A 24,062-nucleotide genomic window follows, 5' to 3' on the forward strand; every position below is an offset into this window, starting at 1 on the left:
TATGGTAGGAGCAATGAGAGCTCAAAGCTAATGAGTACCATACTTTTGGGAAGGTTTATAAAACTTGTTAATCTTGCTTACTCTGCAAAGAGTCTCCCTTTTACTTTTATGTTGAGTCTTCATCTTCTACTTTATGCACCGATTGAGAGAGCATAGTTGTTATTCTTAGTGCAATGTGCATAGTCCCAAAATTATTATTGATTGATTAATGATTATGAATGTTGCTTGTTCTTAAATTACTTGTATCTAGTCACCCTTTGAACTTTGAAGGTGTCCTATAGCATTTACATTTTGCTACTTCATAAAAGACATGTTGAGTACCACTTTTTTATGTTTAGTCTATGCTCATAAACAAACATTTGCTTTCAATGCACTATTATTCATGATCTTTTGTTTGAGTTACTTTTCATGTTATAACATAGTTTCTAAGTTCTATTGTTAGAATTATATCTATCATGCCTATGTTTAGAGTACTTTCATCCCAGCTCACAATGCTTGATCAAGATTGTGTTGGCTTCATGTCACCTCCAAAATTATTTTGTTATCACTTACCTACCCGAGGACGAGTAGGAGTTAAGCTTGGGGATGCTTGATACGTCTCAAATGTATCTATAATTTTTGATGCTCCATGCTTGTTTTACACCAATTCATTTATGTTTTGCTCATACTTTGTTGCAGTTTTATACATTTTTTGGCACTAACCTATTAACAAGATGTCACAGTGCTAGTTCCCTGTTTGCTGCTGTTTTGTATTTCAGAAAAGTTGTACATAAATATTCTCGGAATTGGATGAAACAAAAGCCGAAGTCAATATTTTACCGTAACGAAGACATAATCCAGAGGGGGGTCGAAGGGGGCAGCATGGCGGCCGCGCTAGCCCTAGGCGCGGCCTAGCCCTGGCCCATGCCTAGGGGTGGTGTGGGCCACCTTGGCATCCACCGACATCGCCCCTCCGCCTATTTATTCACGATCTCGGGAAAACCCTGAATATCCGAGCCTGCATCCACGAAAAGTTCCGTCGCGGCCACCATTGCATACCCTAGCTCAGAAGGGTTCTGAAGCTCTTCCCGGCACCCTACCGGAAGGGGAAATCTACATCCAATTTGGGCCTCATGTTTAGATCTTGTGAGCTGCCCTACATGATCTAGATCATCGTTATGTAATGCTACATGTCGTGTTTGCTGGGATCCAATGAATATTGTATACTCTATTGAGCTCGATTATATATTCATGTTATATGTTATTTGTGATCTTGCATGCTCTCCGTTGCTAGTAGATACTCTGGCTAAGTAGATGCTTGTGACTCCAAGAGGGGGTATTTATGTTCGATAGTAGGTTCATGCCTCTAGTTTTCTAGAAGAGTGATAATAACTTCCAAGATTGTAGATGTGTTGTTGCTACTAGGGAGATAACAACAATATTTTATCCAAGGGTAATTCTGTTGTTTACTTTACACACATTGCTTAATGCGATAATCTGTTGCTTGCAACTTAATACTGAAAGGGGTTCAGACGATAACCGGAAGGTGGATTATTAGTCATAGACGTAGTTGGATTACGGTCTAAGTATTATGTTGTAATGCTCAAACGAATCTCCTAGTAATCATCTTGTCATATATGGTCAATATTCTATCAATTGCCTAGCTGTAATTTGTTCACCCAACATGTTATTTATCTTTATGGAGAGACACCTCTAGTGAACTGTGGACCCGAGTCCTTTACTTTACACTGATAAATTCAACCACTGCAATCCTGCTATATTTACTTACTGCAAACTCTGTTCTCTTTAATTACTGCAAACATCTCCTTCCACTGGATACATATAATCCTTTGTGTTCAGCGAAACCGGTGAGATTGACAACCTCACTATAAGTTGGGATAAAATATTTTGGTTGTGTTGTGTGCAGGTTCCACGTTGTTGCTGACACCGGTAACCCTCTAAATCCGTAAACGACACTCCAAATTCCTCTTTGCCTCTTCAAAAAAGTTAAAAAAAAAATACTCTATGCCTTCCCGTAATTTGTGTTATGAAAGAAAAAAAAAAAGTAAACCCGTACTTGTGTAGGCGAAGGGCGGAATTGCGAATTTCGTAAACGCACAGCGTCTCTCCTTCTATCTGAAAACCCTAACCCCCTCCTCCGTCTCGCCGCCGATCAGACCCCAAATTCGGACCCGTGTGTCTCCCGGCCCCAGCCGCGCGCCGCCATGCCGGACGTGCAGCCGCTCGTCAGCGACTTCGTCCTCAAGCTCAAGCGCCGGTAAGCAGCTCACCTCCGCGTCCGTTTCCGTGCCGAACAGGCGTTCCTCTGGTGTGCTCATGAATCAAGTCTGTGTGTTTGTGTGTGGGCAGTAAGGTGGAGGGGTCGCATGCCGTGGCGCGACAGACGGCGGAGCTGCTGAGGTCAGTGGTGTCGCAGCACCGGATGGGCAGCACTAACCAAGCGGCCGCTCTCGCCGACGCCATCCGTGCCGTCGGGGAGCATCTCATAGCAGCCAATCCCATCGGTGTGTCCAATTATTTTTTTTCGAATTGTGACCCCATAACGTTGCTGTTAAACTGGGATGTTATTAGTTTTTTTCGGACTTGCTTATTTCCTTTGTGTATCATTGCCTTGCTGTTGCTTGACCCGGTTCAGTGCAATTTATTGCTGTGCTAGTGATTTTTTTTTTCTTTGATCCAAGTGCAAACTCCATTGATTTATCTGTGGGAACATTTCAATATTTTCAGTTGTGATGCCCTTTTATAAAATGTGTTTAGTGTGTGTTCATCTAAATAATGTATTGCATTGTTTACATCTTTATTCTCAAGCTTAGATTCTCCTATGTTTGCCTTTGAGTTGATCAGCCCATTAAATCATTTGGGTCCTGGCTATGGGAAACATATACCTTGCGGCATAGCTGGCTTCTAGCTTATATAGGTTGGCTCAATTTGAATTTATTTTTTATATAACCTAGACTTATTGACAGCTTCTTAAAACTTTGTTTGCAATCTATTTCGAATTTTAAATAATGAGTACCATATGGTGAAAATGGTAGAAACTTTGCAACAAATGCACCTAAATCTCCGTACTTTGTACACTGCCTTTTTTGCATTGTTAAATCTAATTTTCCATGATGGGTATTTCCGAGTGTCATGTAATTTAAATTTGGTCAAGTATATCACCAGTTGCATGGTCAATGCCCTAGATATGAGTGATTATGTGACATATCAGTGAACTTTTTTTTGCGAAAAATCCAACGATTTATTAGTAATCATCAACAGTAGTACAAAGCTCACCAGATGGTACTCATTATTAATAATCATCTAAAAGTATTAAAAATTACAAATAGGTCTTTGGACCACCTAGCGAAGACTACAAGCAATAAAGCAAGCCCAAGGCTTGCCGAAGCTTTTCGTAGTAGAGCTTGTTGATAGTAGACAAATGGGAAGTCATCATGCTAAGACCCCAAAGGACCAACACACTACCATCACTAAAGACGAGAACCATAGATCGGAAGAGCCAAACTTGCAACCACACCAACTGGCACGAACACTGACCGGATTGGAAGACAACTCCACACTCCTTCCGCCTGCGCTAGCCGCACCGCCGGAACAGAGATAGGTCAGGGAGGACCTTATTTTGACTTCTGGACGTAGCTGCCACCTCAACATTCTGAAGAAGAAACTGCAAATATCTAAAAAATAGAACGGAAACCCCCCGCCTGGGAGAGGCTGTTGTCCGCCACACCTCCAAGGCCCCAAGGCCACCGGAGGCGGGGTGAACTGGCAGCATCTTCAGTGAGGGGGACGGAACCCTAGATTGATGTGAACTTGATTCACTGATATGTAAGTTCTAATTTGTAGTTGTCATTTTCGTTGTAAACTGCCAAAGTAAATTTCTGCGCTACATGCAGAAACCTAGTAGGGCACTTGCATACTTTCTTTAACTAAACATAGAAATCCTAAGTTTGAGAACTAATTATTAGAAGATAGTTCTGGTAGTATAGGCCGTTAACATTTCATCTGTAGCTAGATATCAGTCTGCAATTTTCATGGATATTTCAGTTGCTGAATCGGGCAATGGTAAAACAAAGGATGATTTCGTCATAGCAAATTGTACCCTTACTCCCTTACTAGAGGGTGGAACACTAGCACTTATTGTGCAGCTTCAGTTTCATGTATAGTGAATAATCTGTGGAGCAGCTAAAATTAGCTTCAATATTTCTGAAATCTTTCTTGTCTTTTTGCAGAGCTTGCTGTTGGAAACATTGTGAGACGTGTCTTGCATATAATAAAAGAGGAAGACATATCTTCTACAGCAGTTGGTATCGAAGGTCTTTCTGTAACTGCTGTCAGTGACGATGAATATGACAGTGGAAATGATGACCGTCCTACCTTATCGGCTGCTGTTCTTGCGTCCCATGCTAGAAACACTCTTCGGGCACCTTCATTGCAGACTCTCCTGGATGATATTCCTGTGAGCACTGCCCTTTCACACTCTGCATCATCAGCTGGGGATTCTGATGGGAAAAGTAAATACATGATCTCAAGAATTTTTGTTCTCTTTTTATACCACATCTGAACATGCATTTATAGTTATTATTCTTTTTATTTTTGAATCATCTACTTATATAATCTACCTGAACAGGTGTTCTTTTCTATTTATCTATTTTGGATTCATCTTGTGTTTAAGAAATCATCAAATTATCGATATATTCTCAAGTTTATGACACCTTTTCAGGCTTTTTCTTTCCAATATTTTTGTTACTGTTAACACTGAACTTCTGCATCTTCCATGTAAGCAGCTGGAGATAAGAGCTTGAAAACTCGGAAACTAAAGCATGATGTTATTGCTGCCATTGGTGACCTTATTGAGGAGATAGATACATGTTATGACCAGATTTCTGAGCAAGCGGTTGAACTTATTCACCAAAAGTACGATCCCGTTGAGATTAACTAATCAGTAGTATGTGAAATATTAAATGATGGAAAACATTTTTGAGCTTTTGCATAGCAATGTCGATAAGGTTGACATGTGTATTATGAAAGTGCATGTGCCCAGTGGTAAATGGGTAAAATTCCTCTTAATTATTTAGGTGATTACACTACATTCTCTTACAAAAATCAATCCAAAGCAGCAATCTTGTCTATTTTGTTTCTTCTGTCCTGTACTACTCTATCTCAATAGATAAGCTTTTACCCCCCCCCCCCCCCCCAAAAAAAAAGATTAATTTTAACCTACCAAAGTTCGCTTGGACTTGGTTGCTGTGTAGGTGTTAACTAAGTTTATAACGCTCTTCAGTCTTTATTAATATATAAAAATATACAGCGACACTTTTTAATACCTATGATCATCTGAAACATCTTTCTTTTTATGGTTCAAATACCAATTGTGCCTAATTAATATTTTTGTTTTTTCCAGTGAGGTCATCCTAACTCTAGGTCGTTCGAGAACCGTGAAAGAGTTTCTGTATGCTGCAAAAGAGAAGAAGCGATCTTTTCGTGTATTTGTTGCTGAAGGTGCTCCAAGGTTGTGCACCTTGCCATTGTGAACCAATTATTTCTTGTGCTTCAAATCTTATCGCTTGATTCACTATTGCTGTTTCAATGCTTTAATCAGGTACCAGGGACATGTTCTTGCGAAAGAGCTGGTTGAGAAAGGGGTACAGACTACTGTTATAACTGATTCAGCTGTTTTTGCTATGATCTCTCGAGTGAACATGGTATGTATATAGGGCTATTATTATTGTTTAGACATCTTTGTTTCTATTACAACTTCAATTAACTCCTGATCCATCTTGTAGGTTATCGTTGGAGCTCATGCAATAATGGCAAATGGTGGAGTCATTGCACCAATTGGGATGAATATGGTTGCTCTTGCTGCTCAAAGGCATGCTGTGCCCTTTGTTGTGGTTGCTGGCAGTCATAAGGTTTATTTCTATATGCTATGAATTGAATTGGCATGTCTATTGCAATGTTTTCGGGTGTGTTTGGATCGTGGGCCGAATTATACCGTACCCATTTTTTGGTCATGACCAAAAGGTTGGCTCTTGTTTGGATAAAGGATTATGAGTCAGAAGACTAGTCTATGAGCCCTATCTTGACTGTCGACTAGCTTGTTCAACTCGACTAGTTCATACAGTTGAGCGGTTGAGCGACTAGTCGTGGACTAGTATAGATTAGTTGTGGTATTTGAGCCGATCGACTCAATTTTGGCATGGATAAATGTCTAGAGGCATCCATGGAAATTAAGAAAAAATCCGCAACTTGTTAAATACAAGGAATTTTAGAGCTATGGAGCAATATTTTGATGCGTAGGATGAAGCTGAAGTTCGAAGACATCATTTCATCATGTAGACAAGATAACTTGAGGCCTACGACATGAACCTCTAGGTTCTAGCATTGTTATGTTATGTACCTTGTGTTGAGCTTATGTCAATTTTAGTTATTAAATTTCCTAGTATTTTGTACTAGGCACTGTTGAAGTACATGTCGACTAGTCAGGCAGTATAGACTAGTCACGATTAGTCTATGAGCCGGTAACCGGACGACTCGGCTCGACTCGTAATCCTTGGTTTGGATAGTTGCCAACTTTTTGGGATGCCAGTGCTCCACTACCAACTCTAGTTAATATTTTAGCAAATGTTGGCCAACTTGTCGGCAAGGAAAAGCACAACAAATTTTTTGGCTAGCCAAATTTCCAAATTTGTTAGGGAAATCTTGGGCAAAAACCAAACCGACCCTTCATCTTAAGCAACTAAAAATAATGATATATGCTTTCCTTTATTCTGGAGGCCTATTTTCTGGTCAATATCAGTTGTGGTTTCTTTGGATTCTGATTAAATTGTGTGTGTTCTACTGCTTTAAAGCAATTTGTTCCATTGTCTAGTAACATGGAGGGTAAAAGTTGGTTAGTAATGGCGCGACAGCATGCATGTCAGCAAAATATCATTGTAATTGTGCCTCAACCAAATATTATCACTGCATTAAATTCCAACAAACAAATGTGTTGTGAACTAGTCACTTATTCTTCTCCGCACATGTTCTGGCAATATCAGCTGTCGGGACTTCGCTTTAATACTTCTATTTTAGATTCTTTAGTTGTTATCTTTGCTCTTCTTGTCTGGTTTAATGTATTCAGGAGAATGGTTTTCTTTAGCATATCAACTAGACAACCTGATTTCGTGTTCTCCAGTTGTCAACTAAACCTTGCTCTGGTGAGCAATAACCTTGTGGCCTCTGACAGATGACAACACCAAGCAGTATTTGACTGCTGAGCTACCCCACTTAAATCATCTGTAGAAGGCTTATATGCTTTAAAACCTATGATTATTCCTGTTAGTAAGAGTGTAGTTAGTTAAAGCGCAAGAGTTGCATTAACCCAGTCTGTGGTATGATAATGTTTGTCTGATTTTTTCTCTGTTCCTCTATTTTTATATTTTTGCCAACTTCTATGTCTCACAGTAGAAACTTAATATTCTTCAATTCGCAGTTGTGTCCTTTATATCCACACAACCCAGAGGTTTTACTCAATGAGCTTAAATCACCATCTGATTTGCTTGACTTCGGCGAGTTCTCGAATTGCATGAATTTCAGTACTCAGGATGGTACTCCTCTCCTAGATGTTGTCAATCCAACATTCGACTATGTGCCACCGAAGCTCGTCAGCCTTTTTGTCACCGATAGGTAAGTTCTTTCTGCACCTATTTGTTAGCATGCAAACAAAGTTTCTTCTACACCTCTCTACTCTTGCAAAGAAGTTATGTTTGTGGCAGCTTGCTTTGGGAGTTAAGTATGGAAGAATACACAGTGAGAATATTGTGTAGTTTCAGTGTCATGAAATCATACTTATATTTTGTAATATCCTTTTGTACTAACTTAACTTTTTTTAGGAACTAAGAACTATGATTTACAATCGATAATTAGAAATTTAGGAATGGGTCATGTCTTATATGTGTGTGGTGTGGTAGATTCTAACTCCTCTTCGTCTCGGATGAGGCACTACTAGGAATTAGGCTATCCTCGGTGCACCAAAATTGCCTATCCCCGGTGCACCAAGCCGCGCCGGTGGTATCGCCTTACCGCCGGCGCACCACCTGGTCCGTCGGCAGTAACTCTACTTATCGCCGGCGCATGTCTTGGTCCGCTGGCAGAAAGATGATTAGTGCGCCGGCGGTATATTTTTCAAATTTAAAAAAAAAACATGAATCTGGATCTAGATCTCGTCGTGATGTGTTCTTCACGTTCTTCATAGTGGCCAGCGAGGGTTGTGGAGTTGGGTCACCGGACGGGAGGTTGCCGGCGAGCTTGAGGAGGTCGTCATCGGAGGGTCGCCGGAAGGAGGTCCTGACGAGGTTAAGGAGGTGTGGTCACCGGAGGGAGGTCCCGACGAGGTTGAGGGAGGTGGTCACCGGAGGAAGCTCGCCGGCTTGAGGTGGTCACTGGGGTGAGGAGGTGCGGGTTGAGGAGGAGGAGGAGGGAAAGAGGAGGAGGAGAGAGAGTGAGAAAGAAGAAGAGGCCGGTGGGCTGGTTTTGCATATATAGCAGCGGTTACCGCCGGTGCGCTGGGGGTAAATTTTTTTAATTTTTTCATCAAAATCTAAAAGCTGAAAGAAGTCCTATTTCTGTTTTGAATTTGATGAATCCAGTTTTGAATTTGACGAATCCAAAAATTGTCTAAATGACGGATAGGAAATTTTGTGTACATACATTTTGATATAAAAAAGTTACTCATCGGAGGTCGTATGCAACCAGAAATCCCGTTTTACCGAAACATGATGCCATTTTGTATAATATATCGAAATTCAAGTTTTTAAATTTTCGCTGAAACTAGATGACATAACACATGGGCATCTCGAAGGATTTTATTTTTTGAATTTTCTATCATTTACTTCTATTTTTTCGAAAACTGAAAAGGCGATCCACAGGGGTGGTGGTGTTGTGTGTGGAGGGAAAAATCTGTGCCCGCCTTACCGCTGGTGCGCCGGTACTTGTACTACCAACGTGGTGGTGCGCCGGCGCCCGGCGGTAAGGTAGCCTCTGATTTTTGGGCTGGCCCGAACCTGGCCGACTCTTATCCCCGGCGCAGATATCCTTTGCTGCGCTGGCGGTATTTGAGTACCACCGGCGCCCATAAAGTAGGTGCGCCGGTGGCAAATACCACCGGCGTGCACCTTTTTTGGTACGCTGGTGGCAAATACCACCGGCAAGCACCTTTTTTGGTGCGCCGGTGGCTAGTAGTGAGGGTATCTGTTGTCCTATTTAAAGAGATGATATATTGTTTAATGTTCTGAAAGGAAAATTAAATCTGGGACACTAAATGACTCATCCATTTTTTTTTCTGTAAGCTGTTTGCTAACATCCTTACCAATCTTTCCTCAACAGTGGTGGGCACAGTCCATCATATATATACCGGCTTATTTCTGAGTACTACTCAGCTGATGATTTGGGAGTACGGCGGATGTCATCGTCTTGAAAGAACACAAGGCAGTGTGTTATCATTATGAAGATAATATGGGATCTTGGTTAAACCCAAGCAACGTTGCCGCACTTCGTCGCAGTATGCTGTTTTGCCTGTAGAGTTGGAGGCTGCCCTCTTAAGTGGAATTTGCTGGTTTGTCCTCCAAGTTCAGTTGTGTAATTACTGTCAGATTGAAGGAGATAAATGCAAGCATGCTCCTTGAGATAGTTAACTTTATGGCTTTTTTCTGTGTTACCGCTGAGGCAATGGGGGGCAGGGCTCAGCCGTTTAATGAATGAACTGTATAAACTATAGAAGCTAGATATATGTGATGCAGAGTGCGCAGTACTGCAGTTTCTCTAAGAGCGGAGAGCTGCTCTAGCACATATTTTGGTGGCTGCGTTTCGAAAAACATTATACTTTCGCACTTGCTTGTGTTGGTTTTGGAGATTCAAACTGTGTGCAAGAGAGCGCTGCTTTTCAGATGAATGAATACCATGCATAAACTATGTTTACCGTGATACAAAAAGTTTGCCTTGGGAGCAGTTCATTCTTTAATACATGCGAATTGCGTTACTAGTAACCTATTGATCTTGCAACGGTAAGTGCCCATAAAAAATGTACTAGCTACAACAATTGAACTCGTTTTTCTGTCCGTGCACTTGGACAATTCCATGCCCCTCAGAAAGGGAAAATTTCGGCGACCTGGATGGACAGTAGCAGGCTTTGCTCCGGCAGGGCGGGCTCTGATGCCAATGGTGGCAGGGAGAAGTGCCCATAGGTAGAGCTCCAGCTGCGGAGCTCTCTCATGGCCACCAACGCTGCGACGGTGTTCCTGAAGATGCCCTGCTCTGTTGCAATGGGAGCCATCTCGGCATTGGTGCTCGTCCACGGATCATGACTGGCAGAGGAGGCGAACATGGCCTCCATGGTTGCCTCACAATCGCGGACGAGCCTGGACACGAGCTCCGTCGTGAAGAAGGGCTGCTTGAGCACCTCCCCGATGAAGGACAGCCGGAGGAGCCGCCCGGTGCGCTTGTCGTATTTCTTGAGGATCTTGGCCAGCCCTGAGGATCTTGGCCAGCCCTGCAAGGTTTAGCTCTGGATGTGATTTACTTGCCATTAACCTCATGCGCTACGCCCAAAGATCGAGGTAGGTGGTGAGCCTGTGTAGTTCACGACGCTGTAGTTGAGCAGAAGCACTATCTCTCCGTGCAAATCCACGATCTCCCTCCTCATCTCCGATGGCTGTCGCTGTTCATCATCGGCAATTGCCTTCGCAGTCTCCCTCACCTCCTGCACAATGCACATTTCCGTGTATTTTCTCCACGCACATATATCCAACCCATCGACAAAGAGTAGGTAGGTAGGTACGTACCCTGTGGCGGATGATGAACTCATCCTCCTGCTCGAGAAAGAAGGCGTTGAACCTGTCGACCTCGTCGTTGAGGAGCCGCACGAAGGCGGCCTCCACCGCGACACGGTGCGGCGAGGTGGAGCCCAAGCGATGGTCCGCGGAGACGAGGCGGACGAGCACCTTGAGGCGCTTGTACGCCAGGAACTTGTCCCTCCACCCCGGGAGGCTCTCCTCCACGGCTCCACCTGCTTCTTGAGCCTCTTCCCGAACTTCATCCCAACTCCCTTTGCTCGCAAACGCTAGCTCCCGGCTACTTTAAATCTTTAAGGCCTCCTTCGGTTCTATGGGGACCAACCCCTGCGCGGAACTAACACGCCCGGGTTTTGGGTGATCCCCGGCCCATCACCCCAATTCCCTCTGTTCCCTTTCCACATAATTCCTGCTTTTATGTATCATTCGGTTAAACCCAGTGCACCGCATCCTCGTATTCCAACATTGCATGGACTAATTTTATATAGCGTTGATGCTTACGGTCAGAACTTATTTCGGATATATTATGACTAAGCAACTGTTTGGTTCCGATGGCTCCAACACTTGTGCTTGCGATCCAAGACATGCGTAGAACCATTTGATATGCAGTTGCCACTATTGGCCTGCTTTGCATCCGAATCTCTTTGTCGCCATGATTCCTCGATGAACACATCGTCACCAAAGCTCTTCCGGTTCTCCTTGCCATTGAACACCAGCACCTTGCCGCTTTCGGGCGTCACCGAAGCTCCTTCCGCTGACCGATGGCGCTGCCCAAAGAGTACGCCGACACGAGTTCATCGTTCAGGTCCTACACCCGATCTCCACACAACTCGCGGCTCGGACATGGTGCACCGCCACGTCTAGATGAAAGTACACATGACTAAACCAAGCTAGCTTGCACTACATGGCTGAACCAAACACAAGTTTAGAAGTCTTTTTGCCAATATTACACCACATATATTCTTGACTAAATAGAAAAACGCAAAACAAAATAGCCTGATCAAAATAACTTGCTAGGCATCTGATCAAACATAATATAAGCTGGACATCTAGTTGGTTCATCCTTGATCTCCCATCATACAAGCTGGACATCGAACGAAAATTGTGACAGACGACAAGATCTAAAATAGCTTCTTCATCATGTCATGCCTTTCTCCTGTATTTAAGAAATAATTAGGTGCTTCAGATTTACGTATCTTAGAACTATTGTAAATAAATTGATGGGCAGATAAAACAAGGTAAAAAGTTTGATCATTTGACGTATCTATGATACTGATAAAATGATTACCAGCAAACAAGGTTACCCACTCATACTTGTACGAAACAATCACTGGAGTATAACTTTTTTTTGTGTGTGCATATTTCTGTATTACTACAAAATGGAGCATTGTTTGGACCTCTTGCTGAAATACTCTAGTGCCACTACTTGCAATCAACAACTAAAGAAACACCAGCATGCTAGGTCCTCGTTCTTATAGTAATATGACATCCAGAATTACATAATATACGACTGAAACTACCTGGAAACTTTGTCGTAAAAAAAACTACCTGGAAACTGTAAACTAGCAGGACATGATCCATTTGAATGCACACTATGCTCTATTTTCGCAAGATAATTTAACTAACTTACTTGTAGAAAGAAACTAATGACAAAATAATTCTCAGGTTACTTCTTCAATCAGAAAACTCGACAAGTGACATTAGTAATATGCAAAGGCCCTAGTAAGATTATGTTTTCAACAGAAAACAAATCTTATATTTTATATTAACGAAAAGGCATGATCCCTCTAAAACTTCTGAAGAAACTGAGAAAAGAACAAGGCAATAAGGCATCACCAAATACCGATGCTACTTCAAGAATATCTCATCAAAGAAATCTACAGAGCAACCATGACATATAGCTATGCAAGCAGTAGGATATTAACAAGAATGCGTTGTCAGTGCATTTTTCAGAGCTATGCATGCAAACTTCTGATAGCAGCCTCACAGTTATACACAAGTGTAGCTAAACCTACAAGATTGATGGCTCCCTCCGCTCCCAGCCTAGCCTAGCCTCCCACCACCCCGCCGCCGCCGCCGCCGTAGCTCCGCGCCGGCCGCCCCTCTCCGCCATGGCCTCCCCCGCCTCCACCTCCGACGCGTCCTGCTCCGCGGACGGCCTCCGCTGGCGGAGATCTGACAGCGAGTCCTCCAGCGCGCGAAGCTACTCCGACGTCGCGCGCGCCGCCGCGGCGCCAGGCCCCGCCGCCGCCGCTGCACCCTCCAGCGCCGCCACCGTCACCGCCGCTGCCCGCCAGGCGCCCGCCGCCACCCGTCTGGGCCCCCGCTCGGAGGTGCACAGGGTCATCCGCGAGCCCGCCGTCGACGCCGATGGCTTCCAGCAGCCGCGCCGCAGGTACCACAACCGCCGCCCCCGTCGCCCCGAGGCGCGACGCTCTCCGCCCCAGACCCGCCGCAGCCCCTCGCCGGTGGAGGACGCCGGCCTCTGCTTCCGGTGCCTTGAGCCCGAGCACATCGTGCGCGACTGCACCAACAAAGTGCGTTGCCGCAAGTGCCCCTTCCCCGGCCATGAGTCCTGGCAGTGCGGGCCCAGACAACGCCAGGCCCGGCGCGAGGCTGAGCGCGCGGCGCCTCGTGCCCCACCGCGCCACGCCACCCCTCCGCCGCCACCCCCACCTCCGGCCTCCTCGCTCGCGCCGCTCACCGCCCTCGCGACCCCGGCCCCGGCGCGCGTCATCATGTCGCGCTCCGTTGAGATGGAGGAGTCCGAGCGCATGCTCGAGCGCGCCATGCTGGCGACCATCACCGGCACCCGCCCGGCCGTCACCATCGACGACGTCGCCGACCTGCTGCACTCCTCCTTCGAGCTCTCGCCGGGCGACTTCACGGTGCACTTACTCCACCCCGAGGACTTCCTAGTCGTCTTCTCCAGCATGCAGATCAAGGCGCAGATCACTGGCGATCACTTCGTCAGCTGCCCTGCGTTTTCGCTCATGATGCGGCCATGGTGCAAGCTCGCCCACGCCGGCTTGGGAAGGTTCGAATATCGCGTCGAGATCGCCCTCCGCGGAATCCCTCCCCAAGCTTGGCAGCTATCCACGGCTGAGCACCTCCTCGCCCCAAGCTGCTGGATTGAGAAGATCCACCCCGACACCCGCTCCCGCGCCAACCTCGCCGTCTTCCGATGTACCGTCCGCGCCCACAACCCCGCCGACATTCGCTCCCATGCCATCCTGGAGGTCGTTGAGCTGGTCCCGTCGCGCGTGCCATCCTAGGCGCCGCAGGTCAAGACCCTCAACCTACCCCATCACCGTCGAGATCGTGCACGCCGTCGCCGTCGCCGAGGGAGACAGCCAAGCCACCCAGGCTCCGGACGCCGGCGCCAACGGCGGCGCGGCGAACCAGGATGATGCGCGTGACCATGGCGACGGCCGGCCACGTAACAGAAGGAGAGGACGCAAGCGCCGCCGCACCGCCGGCGCCCCTGATGGCCGCGCTGATGGCATGGCCCTTGACGGCCTGGGCACCATGGACCTTGGCCCTCATGTTCGGGCCGATGGCCTCGCCATGTCGACCTGGCCCTCCCGCCGGCAGCCGCCGCGCGGCGGCGCTCCCCCGCCGGTGCTGGACAGGACCATCGATCCGTGGCCGTACCAACGTCGGGCCCGCCGCCCTCGTCGCCATGCCAAAAAGGGAAAGAGATGGGACTGGAAAAAGAAGGTTGCTGACACGGGCCCACTGCCAGAGCCTGCTGCAGAGACAGCTGCCTCCCCGACAGGACCAGTGCCGTAGTGCCCAGGGCCCGCCCCAGGGACAGATGGCCAGGCCTCACTCGCCGTATCAGAGGTCCCCTGCACACCGGACGCCGCAGCCCGTTCAAACTCTCTGTCGGCTTGCGCGCACGGACAGGAGGCGCCTGACGCGCTTTCGCAAAACGTGCCCCGGGATCGGTGCGGCGACCAACCCACGCCCAGCTTCGTGCTGGAGACGCAGCCGCTGGACCCACCGCGGCCTGCTGCAGATCCCTTGGCGGGCCTTGGCACTGCTACCTCGTCACCCCCCACCGAGGTTTTGGAGCCTTCTGTTGACCGTGCCGCCGCGGACAAAGCTGGCGGGAACGCCACGACACCAGACACGACGCCTCCCGAAGCCTCCAGCGCCCAATCAAGCCCACGGGTCGATTCTTGCGGAAGCCCGCCAACGATCCTTCGCCGTCCAACTCCTGTGGATGTGAACGACGGGCCCCCCAACGTCGCACATGCCTCTGTGCAGCCCACGGCGGCCTCCCCTGCTGCTGCATGCACGCCCACTCCACGGCCTGCTGCTAGGTTTGCCTCGCCACCGATTACCATGCGCCGACGGAGGCCCTGCCCATCGCAGCCATGGACGCTTGGCGACTTCCTCACGGCGGCCACCAAACACCTCACCGCCGCTCTGCCCACGCCGGGGCGCCGCAGACAGAGGGCCGCGCTCAACTTCGCGCCACGCCGGGGACGCTCCGCATGTGCTGCCTCCGCCGCGCCGCCCACGGCTGAGCGGCGCGCCCACATGCACGTCCTGCGCTCGCTTGGCATCGTCGGGACCAACCAGAGGATCTCTGCGGAGGAGATGAAGACTTACGAAGGCATGTTCGTGGCACCAATACCGCTCACCGTCCTCACGGCCATGGCTGCTCTGGTTGACCGTGAGATGCCGCCGATCGCTCCCACGCCGGACGCTGCCGCCACCCTTGGTGGGCCGGTCCTCGTCTAGCAGCGCTGGTGCCCCACCTCCGTCGATCTCCTCTCCATGGATCACGGCCTTAAGATAGCTAACAGGAACGTGCACGGCATTAACGCTCGGGCCCGTCGCACCGCCATTCGCTCGCTGATCGATACCACTGACGCTTCCATTGTTTGCCTTCAAGAAACTAAGATGGAGCTTGTCTATTCGTCTGTTGTCCTTGAGATACTTGGCTCCGAGTTTGACGACTACGTGTACTTGCCTGCGATCGGCACGCGCGGCGGCATTCTCCTTGCTTGGAAAAGCACGGCCGTCTCTATATCCGACCCGGAGTTCTCTGCCCACACGCTTTCCGCCAAGGTCTGCACGCCCGGCGGCTCCCCTTGGCGGATAACGGTCGTCTACGGACCCCAAACCGACGCCGACAAGATCGCGTTCCTCCAGGAACTGCGCGAGGTCCGCGCTGCGTGCCCCGGGCCTTGGCTGCTCTACGGAGATTTTAATCTCATCTACCGCGACGACGACAAGAATAACTCCAACCTAAACCAGCGCATGATGGGACGCTTCCGCCGAGTGCTCAATGACCTGGCACTCAAGGAGCTGTACCTCAACGGTAGAAGATACACCTGGTCCAACGGCCAATCGCCGCCCACGCTCGTGCACCTCGATCGCTTTTTCTGCACCACAGACTGGGAAGAAAGCCACGGAGAATGCCACATGCGCTGTCTCGCCTCCGTCGTCTCCGACCACTCCCCGCTGCTGCTGGATTGCTCGCCCATGCCTGCAGGCCATCGCCGTTTCCGTTTTGAGGAGTTTTGGTTGCGCCTGGACGGGTTCCACGACACGGTCACCGCGGCCTGGAACTCTGTCCACCATGCCGACCCCTTCCAGTGACTCTGGCTGCGCCTGCACGCCACGGCACGCAGCCTCACCAGCTGGAGCTCCAAGACGATGGGTAGCGTCCGGATGCGCATGGCAATAGCCAGGGATCTTATCCTCCGCTTCGACAAAGCCCAGGAGGACCGTGCCCTTTCCGCGCACGAGATCTGGCTGCACAAGCAGCTCAAGGCCACCTACCTAGGGCTGGCGTCCCTAGACCGCACCATCGCTCGTCAGCGCGCGCGGATGGCCTGCCTCCGCGACGGCGATGCCAATACGGCATTCTTCCATCAGCAGTGCACCTACAGGAGGCAAAATAATAGGATTTACGCCATCCGCGTCGGCGACCAGACGATCACTGATCAAGCCGCCATCGCCGAGGCTGCCTTCGGTCTGTTATCACCGGAATTTGACCGAGTCAGAGGTGGGCCGTGATCAAGATGGGCTTGAAGAATATATATATAGAAGAAATACGTGAATCGGCCTTACATGCAAAGTTTGGGCTAGTTTGCCCGTGTATCTGTAATATAGTAGGTCGTATCTTAGATTAGAAGATAGAGTTTTACCCGTGCACGGTTAGGTGCACGCCTGAATTAGAAAGTCCCCTGGACTATAAATATGTATCTAGGGTTTATGGAATAAACAACAACCAACGTTCAACACAAACAAATCTCGGCGCATCGCCAACTCCTTCGTCTCGAGGGTTTCTCCGGTAAGCACCATGCTGCCTAGATCGCATCTCGCGATCTAGGCAGCACAAGCCTACCTACGTTGTTCATGCGTTGCTCGTGCTGAAGCCTTTTTGATGGCGAGCAACGTAGTTATCTTAGATGTGTTAGGGTTAGCATTGTTCTTCGTATCACATGCTGTCGTAGTGCAACCCTTATACATCTAGCCGCCTTTACACCTATCTTAGGTGTAGGGGCGGCACCCCGCTTGATCATTGTTTAGTAGATCCGATCCGTTATGGTTGCTCCTTGTTCTTCAAGGATTAGTTTAATATCCGCAATAGTTAGGCCTTACAAAGGGTTGGAGGATCCAGCGGCGTGTAGGGTGGAGTTTGCTAGCCCTAGACAGGATGTTCCGGGGATCAACCTCGTGTTGGTTTTTAGGCCCTGTCTAGGATCGGCTTACGATCACCGTACGCGAGCGCGAGGCCCAATCGTGAGTAGGATGATCCGATTATGCGGTGAAAACCCTAAATCGTCGTAGATCGCATTAGCTTTATCTTGATCAAGCAGGACCACCATATATTCGTGCACCTCGTACGAATCATGGGTGGATCGGCTCTTTGAGCCGATTCACTGGACAACCTGAGAGCCGATCGAGGCTCGTATTTAACGTTTACGTGTATGCCATGCAGGAAACTAAGCGAGGCATCATCCAACACCTTCCTGACCAGGTATAGGTCAGGTGGCACGCCCTTGCGAGAGCATCGGACGTGTGACCAGAAGGCTTTGCGGGCCGTCGCTCTGAGGGACTGGGGCTAGCCGCAGCCCTAGTTGTTCCCGGCTCTACGGTGTTGCCAGTCGCTGCCCGCCGGTGGGTTTCTGACCGCAACACATTCTGGCACGCCCGGTGGGACAATCTACGACATCCACCGCATCGCCATCTACATCCGAGATGGCGGAAAGCACTCCGGTCAAGTACGAGGATCTGCCTGACGAACTCAAGAAGAAGCATGACGAGATCAAGGCAGTCCTCGAGGCCGACCTCATCGGCTCTTTCCACAGAACCCGCTCCCATGGCCAACCAGGACACTTGTTCAACATCAACATGGTAGAGCTTGGGTACCGCCCTGGTAGGGGTAGTGACGAGGGCGGCTGCTCTCATAGCGAAGATGAAGAGGGAGCTGGTCCACGCGATCGGCCCCGACACTGCCACAAGATCCTGGTGATGATCAAGATGGAGGCCGATTCCAGCGATCGGACCGTATTATACGCACCACCGGCTCTCCCAGTATTCGGCGTCGACCTCACAGGTGACGGAAAGCTAGGGTATGGGTTCACCTCGGCTGATGAGCTAGAGGAAGTCGACATCGGCCACGGGGATAAGCCTCGGCCAACTTTTATCGGCAGGAAGTTAGATCCACGGCTCGGGAGTCGGATGATTGCTCTATTGAAAGAATACCCAGATTGCTTTGCATGGGACTACACGGAGATGCCCGGGTTAGACGAGAGCATCATTGAACATCGGCTCCCCCTTAAGAAAGGATTTCGGCCGTTCCAACAACGAGCACGTCGGATGAAGGCCGAAATCCTAGAAGAGGTCAAGAAAGAGATCGAGAAGATGTTGGCCGCCGGGTTCATCGAGGCCATGCGGGTATGCTTGAATGGATCTCCGGTATCGTTCCTGTAGAAAAGAAGGACGGCCGGTGGCGTGTGGCTATCGATTTCCGAGATCTTAACAGAGCCACTCCAAAAGATGAGTATCCGATGCCCGTGGCGAAAACATTGATCAATGCAGCTGCTGGCCACAAGGTTTTAAGCTTCATGGATGGCAACGCCGGCTATAACCGGATCTTCATGGCTCCGGAAGATATACACAAGACCGCATTCAGAGTACCGAGGGCAGTAGGCTTGTTTGAATATGTGGTCATGACCTTCGGGTTGAAGAATGCTGGCGCAACGTATCAAAGAGCCATGAATTATATATTTCACGATCTGATCGGCAAGTTGGTGGAAATCTACATCGATGACGTGGTAGTCAAGTCTGTCTCTATGGAGGGACACTTGGGAGATTTGCGACGCGTCCTAGACCGAACTCGGAAGTTCGGACTGAGAATGAACCCAAAGAAGTGTGCCTTTGGTGTGACGGCCGGTCAGTTCCTAGGATTTTTGGTTCATGAACGAGGAATTGAGATCAGCCTGAAAAGTCAGGAGGCAGTGCGTACCATGCAGCCGCCCACCACGAAGAAGGAGCTCCAACGTCTCACCGGCAAGATCAACTTCGTCCGCCGATTCATCTCTAACCTGTCAGGACGGATCGAGCCGTTCATGGCGTTGGTGAAGACTAAATCCGATGACGAATTTCACTGGGGGGCAGAACAGCAGCAGGCGTTTGATGAAATTAAACGGTATCTGACGCCGCCGCATGTGCTAGTTCCGCCCCAACAAGACAGTACGTTCTACATCTACTTGTCAGTAGCTGACACGTCCATCGCCTCGGTAGTGGTGCAACTTTACGAGGGCGTTGAAAAGGTCGTTTTCTACCTAAGCAGAAGGATGTTGGACGCGGAAACAAGGTATCCTGAGGTCGAGAACCGTGCCTCTGCTTGTTCTTTACCTGCACCAAGCTGCATCACATCCTTTTGACGGCAGAGATCTTCGTCATATGCAAGTCGGACGTTGTCAAGCACATGCTTGTCGGCCCCTGTGTTGAAAGGCCGACTGGGTAAGTGGATGTTTGCGTTGTCAGAGTTCGACCTCCGGTATCAGCCTGCGAAAGCAGTCAAAGGGCAAGCGTTGGCCGATCTCATAGCCGAGCGAATCAGTACTAATATAGCAGCACTATCTATACGTGCATGGGCTATGTTCTTCGATGGATCGGCTTGCGACGATGGTTGTGGCATCGGCATTCTGCTCGTGTCGCCTCGGGGGGCAGAATACTCCTTCTCCATCAGATTATCTACCCCTTGCACCAACAACGTAGTAGAATATGAGGCGGTACGTAAGGGGATGGAGTTGCTACTGGAAGCCGGGGCAGAGGCAGTAGAGCTTTTCGGGGACTCCAAGTTGGTGATTAACCAGCTCACGGATGAATATAAGTGCGAGAGTGAATCGCTTTTCCCATATTGGATGGAATGCCGTGAGTTGATGACACAGTTTCGGTACATCAACTTTAATTGGGTCCCAAGATCCCAAAACACCGAGGCCAACAATCTCGCGCAAATGGCGTCGAGGCTACATAGATATACCCGACGGGTCAGAAGTTCGAGTGCAATTCCTGGAACGAGGATGATTGGAGAGCCGAAATCTTCAATTACTTAAAAGATTCGGCTCGGGGGCACCTAAACGGATAAGATACAAAGCCATGAAATATGTCCTCATAGGAGACGACATGTTCTACGGGACGTTGGAAGGGTTGCTACTCAAGTGCACGGGACCAAGCCGAGTCTAATCGGCTCTTACATGAGGTGCATGAAGGCGCCTGTGGAACTCATCGGTCGGCTCACAAGATGAAGTGGCTAATCGGGCGTTCGGGGTTTTATTGGCCCACCATGCTTGAAGATTGCTTCAATTTCTACAAGGGGTGCCAAGCGTGCCGGATGTTCGGGAAGATTCGGATGGTACCGGCATCGGCGATGAACCCTATCATCAAGCCTTGGCCGTTCCGGGGGTGGGGCATGGATATGATCGGCAAAATCCATCCGGCGTCGAGTAAAAAACATGAATGGATTTTGGCCATCACAGACTACTTCACCAAGTGGGTGGAAGCCGTCCCTATGAAGAAGGTGAAATCAGAAGATGTGATCAAGTTTGTGAAAGAACACGTGATTCATAGGTTCGGGATCCCCCAAACTATCACGACCGATGGAGGTTCGGTCTTTGTTTCTAAAGAATTCAGGAAGTTCTGCGATGACATGGGGATTAAACTGATCCGATCATCTCCGTACTATGCTCAGGCTAATGGGCAAGCTGAAGCGTCCAATCAGAGTTTAATCAAGCTGATCAAGAGAAAGATTGACGAGAACCCTAGGGATTGGCATGAGAAGTTATCAGAAGCGTTATGGGCCTACCGCATGTCGTGCCATGGAGCTATAAAGACTTCGCCGTACCAGCTTGTCTATGGACAGGAAGCCGTATTACCTTGGGAAATTACGGCTGGATCGAGACGTGTCACGTTTCAGAATGATCTGACAGCGGAAGAATATGCAGCTCTGATGAGTGACACTATTGAGGACGCAACGAGAACTTAGGCTTTGGTCGTTGGAGAAGATTAAGGAGAACAAAGCCGGGGTAGCTCGTGCCTACAATAAGAAGGTTAGACCAAAGGAGTTTCAAGTTGGTGATCTAGTATGGGAAGCTGTGTTGCCGTTAGGAACCAGGGACAAGGCATATGGCAAATGGTCTCCTAATTGGCACGGTCCGTACAAAGTTGTCCAGGCCTTGAAGGGCAATGCATACATGTTGGAAGAGTTGGACGGACAGAAGTTCCCAGTAGCCGTCAATGGTCAACACCTCAAGAAGTATTTCCCAAGCATGTGGGATGATGGGCAGTAGGGTATGGAGGCCGATGTTAAATCGGCCAGTAAAAAAATAAAAAAATCACAGCCGATGCGCAGACATCGACTTGAGAAAACATACGGAGATAACAGTATGAAAATACAGCCGATGCAGAGGCATCGACTTCAGAATAACAAAGCCGATACGCTGATATCGACTCTAGAGGAATAAGCTCAAATTAGCAAGTTAACGGAATCGGTTCAGACCAGAGGTCGTAATGTGAGATTGATGAGGAGTTCAAGCTGATGGTTTGGACGAGGATTAGGCCTAGTAAGACCTGTTGGACCGCGCGGTTAGGCAACAGCCTGGCCTCAGATCGCAATGCGAGCCGGCTATCGGCTCTTTGTACAGCGACTCCATTCGACGATCGGCAAAGTCGACAAGAAAGCGAAATTAATTGAGGAATATTTTCTTCGTTAATAGAGGGATTTCTTACAAAGAAAAAGCCGATTTCTCAGGGAAGAGGAGGGCAAAAGCCAACTACTACTACTGATCCCTAATCTAGGGGCCATTACTGCCCTCGTCGTCGCTGCCTCCGGCGCAGCTGCTGATAGGCTCCTCATCGGAGCTCCCGTAGCCTTCTACGGGAGCCTCATCTTCCTCGTCATCGTCGTCGCTGTCGTCGTCCCACCAGGTGCGGAGGCGCTTTGCTGGTGGGTAACCTTCAAGGGAGTCATCATCGTCCTCCTCCGCTTCTTCCTCGGAGGAGGTGAAATCGTCCCAGGAGAAGCAGTCGTCCTCGCTCTCCGCCGCCTCTTCCCCTTCGACGAGGAGTTGAAGGTCGCCCTCTCCATCGGTCATAGATTTGTCATCCTCAGACCAGATGGAGGAATCATGTTCCTCTTTGTCCCACGTCGTCGGGGCGAGAATGTCGTGCGCCGCCAACGAGCCCCACTCCGGCGTCGGCTCGCGAGAGGAGGAAGAGTCAGAGAAGACTGATGAGGTGGAGGAGGAAGAAGAAGAAGACATGGCTATGGGAGATTGGGGGTTTTTTGGGTGCCGATGGCCAGAACAGAGCAAAGGAGTGAAGTGGCGAACTGCTCAGGGTGTTTAAATAAAGGGGCTATAGTAGAAATTCAATGCCACAGCAGTTTCCGAGGAGGCGGTGCCCAAAGACAGCGGTCAAATCACGCGGAATAGTTGAGAAGACAGGGCATCATGATGAGGAATGCTGCAACGGTTCTGCTCTGCCATGACATGACCCGACGAAGAAAAAACATAGTGATTTTGGAATTATCAATTCCAAAACCAGGGGGGCATGTGTTATCACCGGAATTTGACCGAGTCAGAGGTGGGCCGTGATCAAGATGGGCTTGAAGAATATATATATAGAAGAAATACGTGAATCGGCCTTACATGCAAAGTTTGGGCTAGTTTGCCCGTGTATCTGTAATATAGTAGGTCGTATCTTAGATTAGAAGATAGAGTTTTACCCGTGCACGGTTAGGTGCACGCCTGAATTAGAAAGTCCCCTGGACTATAAATATGTATCTAGGGTTTATGGAATAAACAACAACCAACATTCAACACAAACAAATCTCGGCGCATCGCCAACTCCTTCGTCTCGAGGGTTTCTCCGGTAAGCACCATGCTGCCTAGATCGCATCTCGCGATCTAGGCAGCACAAGCCTACCTACGTTGTTCATGCGTTGCTCGTGCTGAAGCCTTTTTGATGGCGAGCAACGTAGTTATCTTAGATGTGTTAGGGTTAGCATTGTTCTTCGTATCACATGCTGTCGTAGTGCAACCCTTATACATCTAGCCGCCTTTACACCTATCTTAGGTGTAGGGGCGGCACCCCGCTTGATCATTGTTTAGTAGATCCGATCCGTTACGGTTGCTCCTTATTCTTCAAGGATTAGTTTAATATCCGCAATAGTTAGGCCTTACAAAGGGTTGGAGGATCCAGCGGCGTGTAGGGTGGAGTTTGCTAGCCCTAGACGAGGATGTTCCGGGGATCAACCTCGTGTTGGTTTTTAGGCCCTGTCTAGGATCGGCTTACGATCACCGTACGCGAGCGCGAGGCCCAATCGTGAGTAGGATGATCCGATTATGCGGTGAAAACCCTAAATCGTCGTAGATTGCATTAGCTTTATCTTGATCAAGCAGGACCACCATATATTCGTGCACCTCGTACGAATCATGGGTGGATCGGCTCTTTGAGCCGATTCACAGGACAACCTGAGAGCCGATCGAGGCTCGTATTTAACGTTTACGTGTATGCCATGCAGGAAACTAAGCGAGGCATCATCCAACACCTTCCCGACCGGGTATAGGTCAGGTGGCACGCCCTTGCGACAGCATCGGACGTGTGACCAGAAGGCTTTGCGGGCCGTCGCTCTGAGGGACTGGGGCCAGCCGCAGCCCTAGTTGTTCCCGGCTCTACGGTGTTGCCAGTCGCTGCCCGCCG

At 49.0% G+C, this 24,062-nt stretch overlaps 1 protein-coding gene and 1 pseudogene across 1 annotated transcript; one reads left to right on the forward strand and one right to left on the reverse strand.

The window, feature by feature from the left end:
• The first annotated feature begins 2,108 nt into the window (after positions 1–2,108).
• Positions 2,109–9,866, forward strand: LOC124650250 (translation initiation factor eIF-2B subunit beta). The gene is made up of 9 exons (XM_047189794.1): positions 2,109–2,257; positions 2,350–2,504; positions 4,230–4,511; positions 4,785–4,914; positions 5,402–5,509; positions 5,600–5,702; positions 5,784–5,909; positions 7,472–7,665; positions 9,364–9,866. Exons 1-9 carry the CDS (start codon positions 2,205–2,207, stop codon positions 9,452–9,454), a joined length of 1,242 nt encoding a protein of 413 aa, XP_047045750.1. The 5' UTR covers positions 2,109–2,204; the 3' UTR covers positions 9,455–9,866.
• Positions 9,867–10,120: 254 nt separating this feature from the next.
• On the reverse strand, positions 10,121–11,071 carry LOC124647405 (annotated as a pseudogene).
• Positions 11,072–24,062: the final 12,991 nt, after the last annotated feature.

The sequence above is a fragment of the Lolium rigidum genome, chromosome 4, assembly GCF_022539505.1.
Source record: "Lolium rigidum isolate FL_2022 chromosome 4, APGP_CSIRO_Lrig_0.1, whole genome shotgun sequence".
In the NCBI taxonomy this organism is placed as follows: Eukaryota; Viridiplantae; Streptophyta; class Magnoliopsida; order Poales; family Poaceae; genus Lolium; species Lolium rigidum.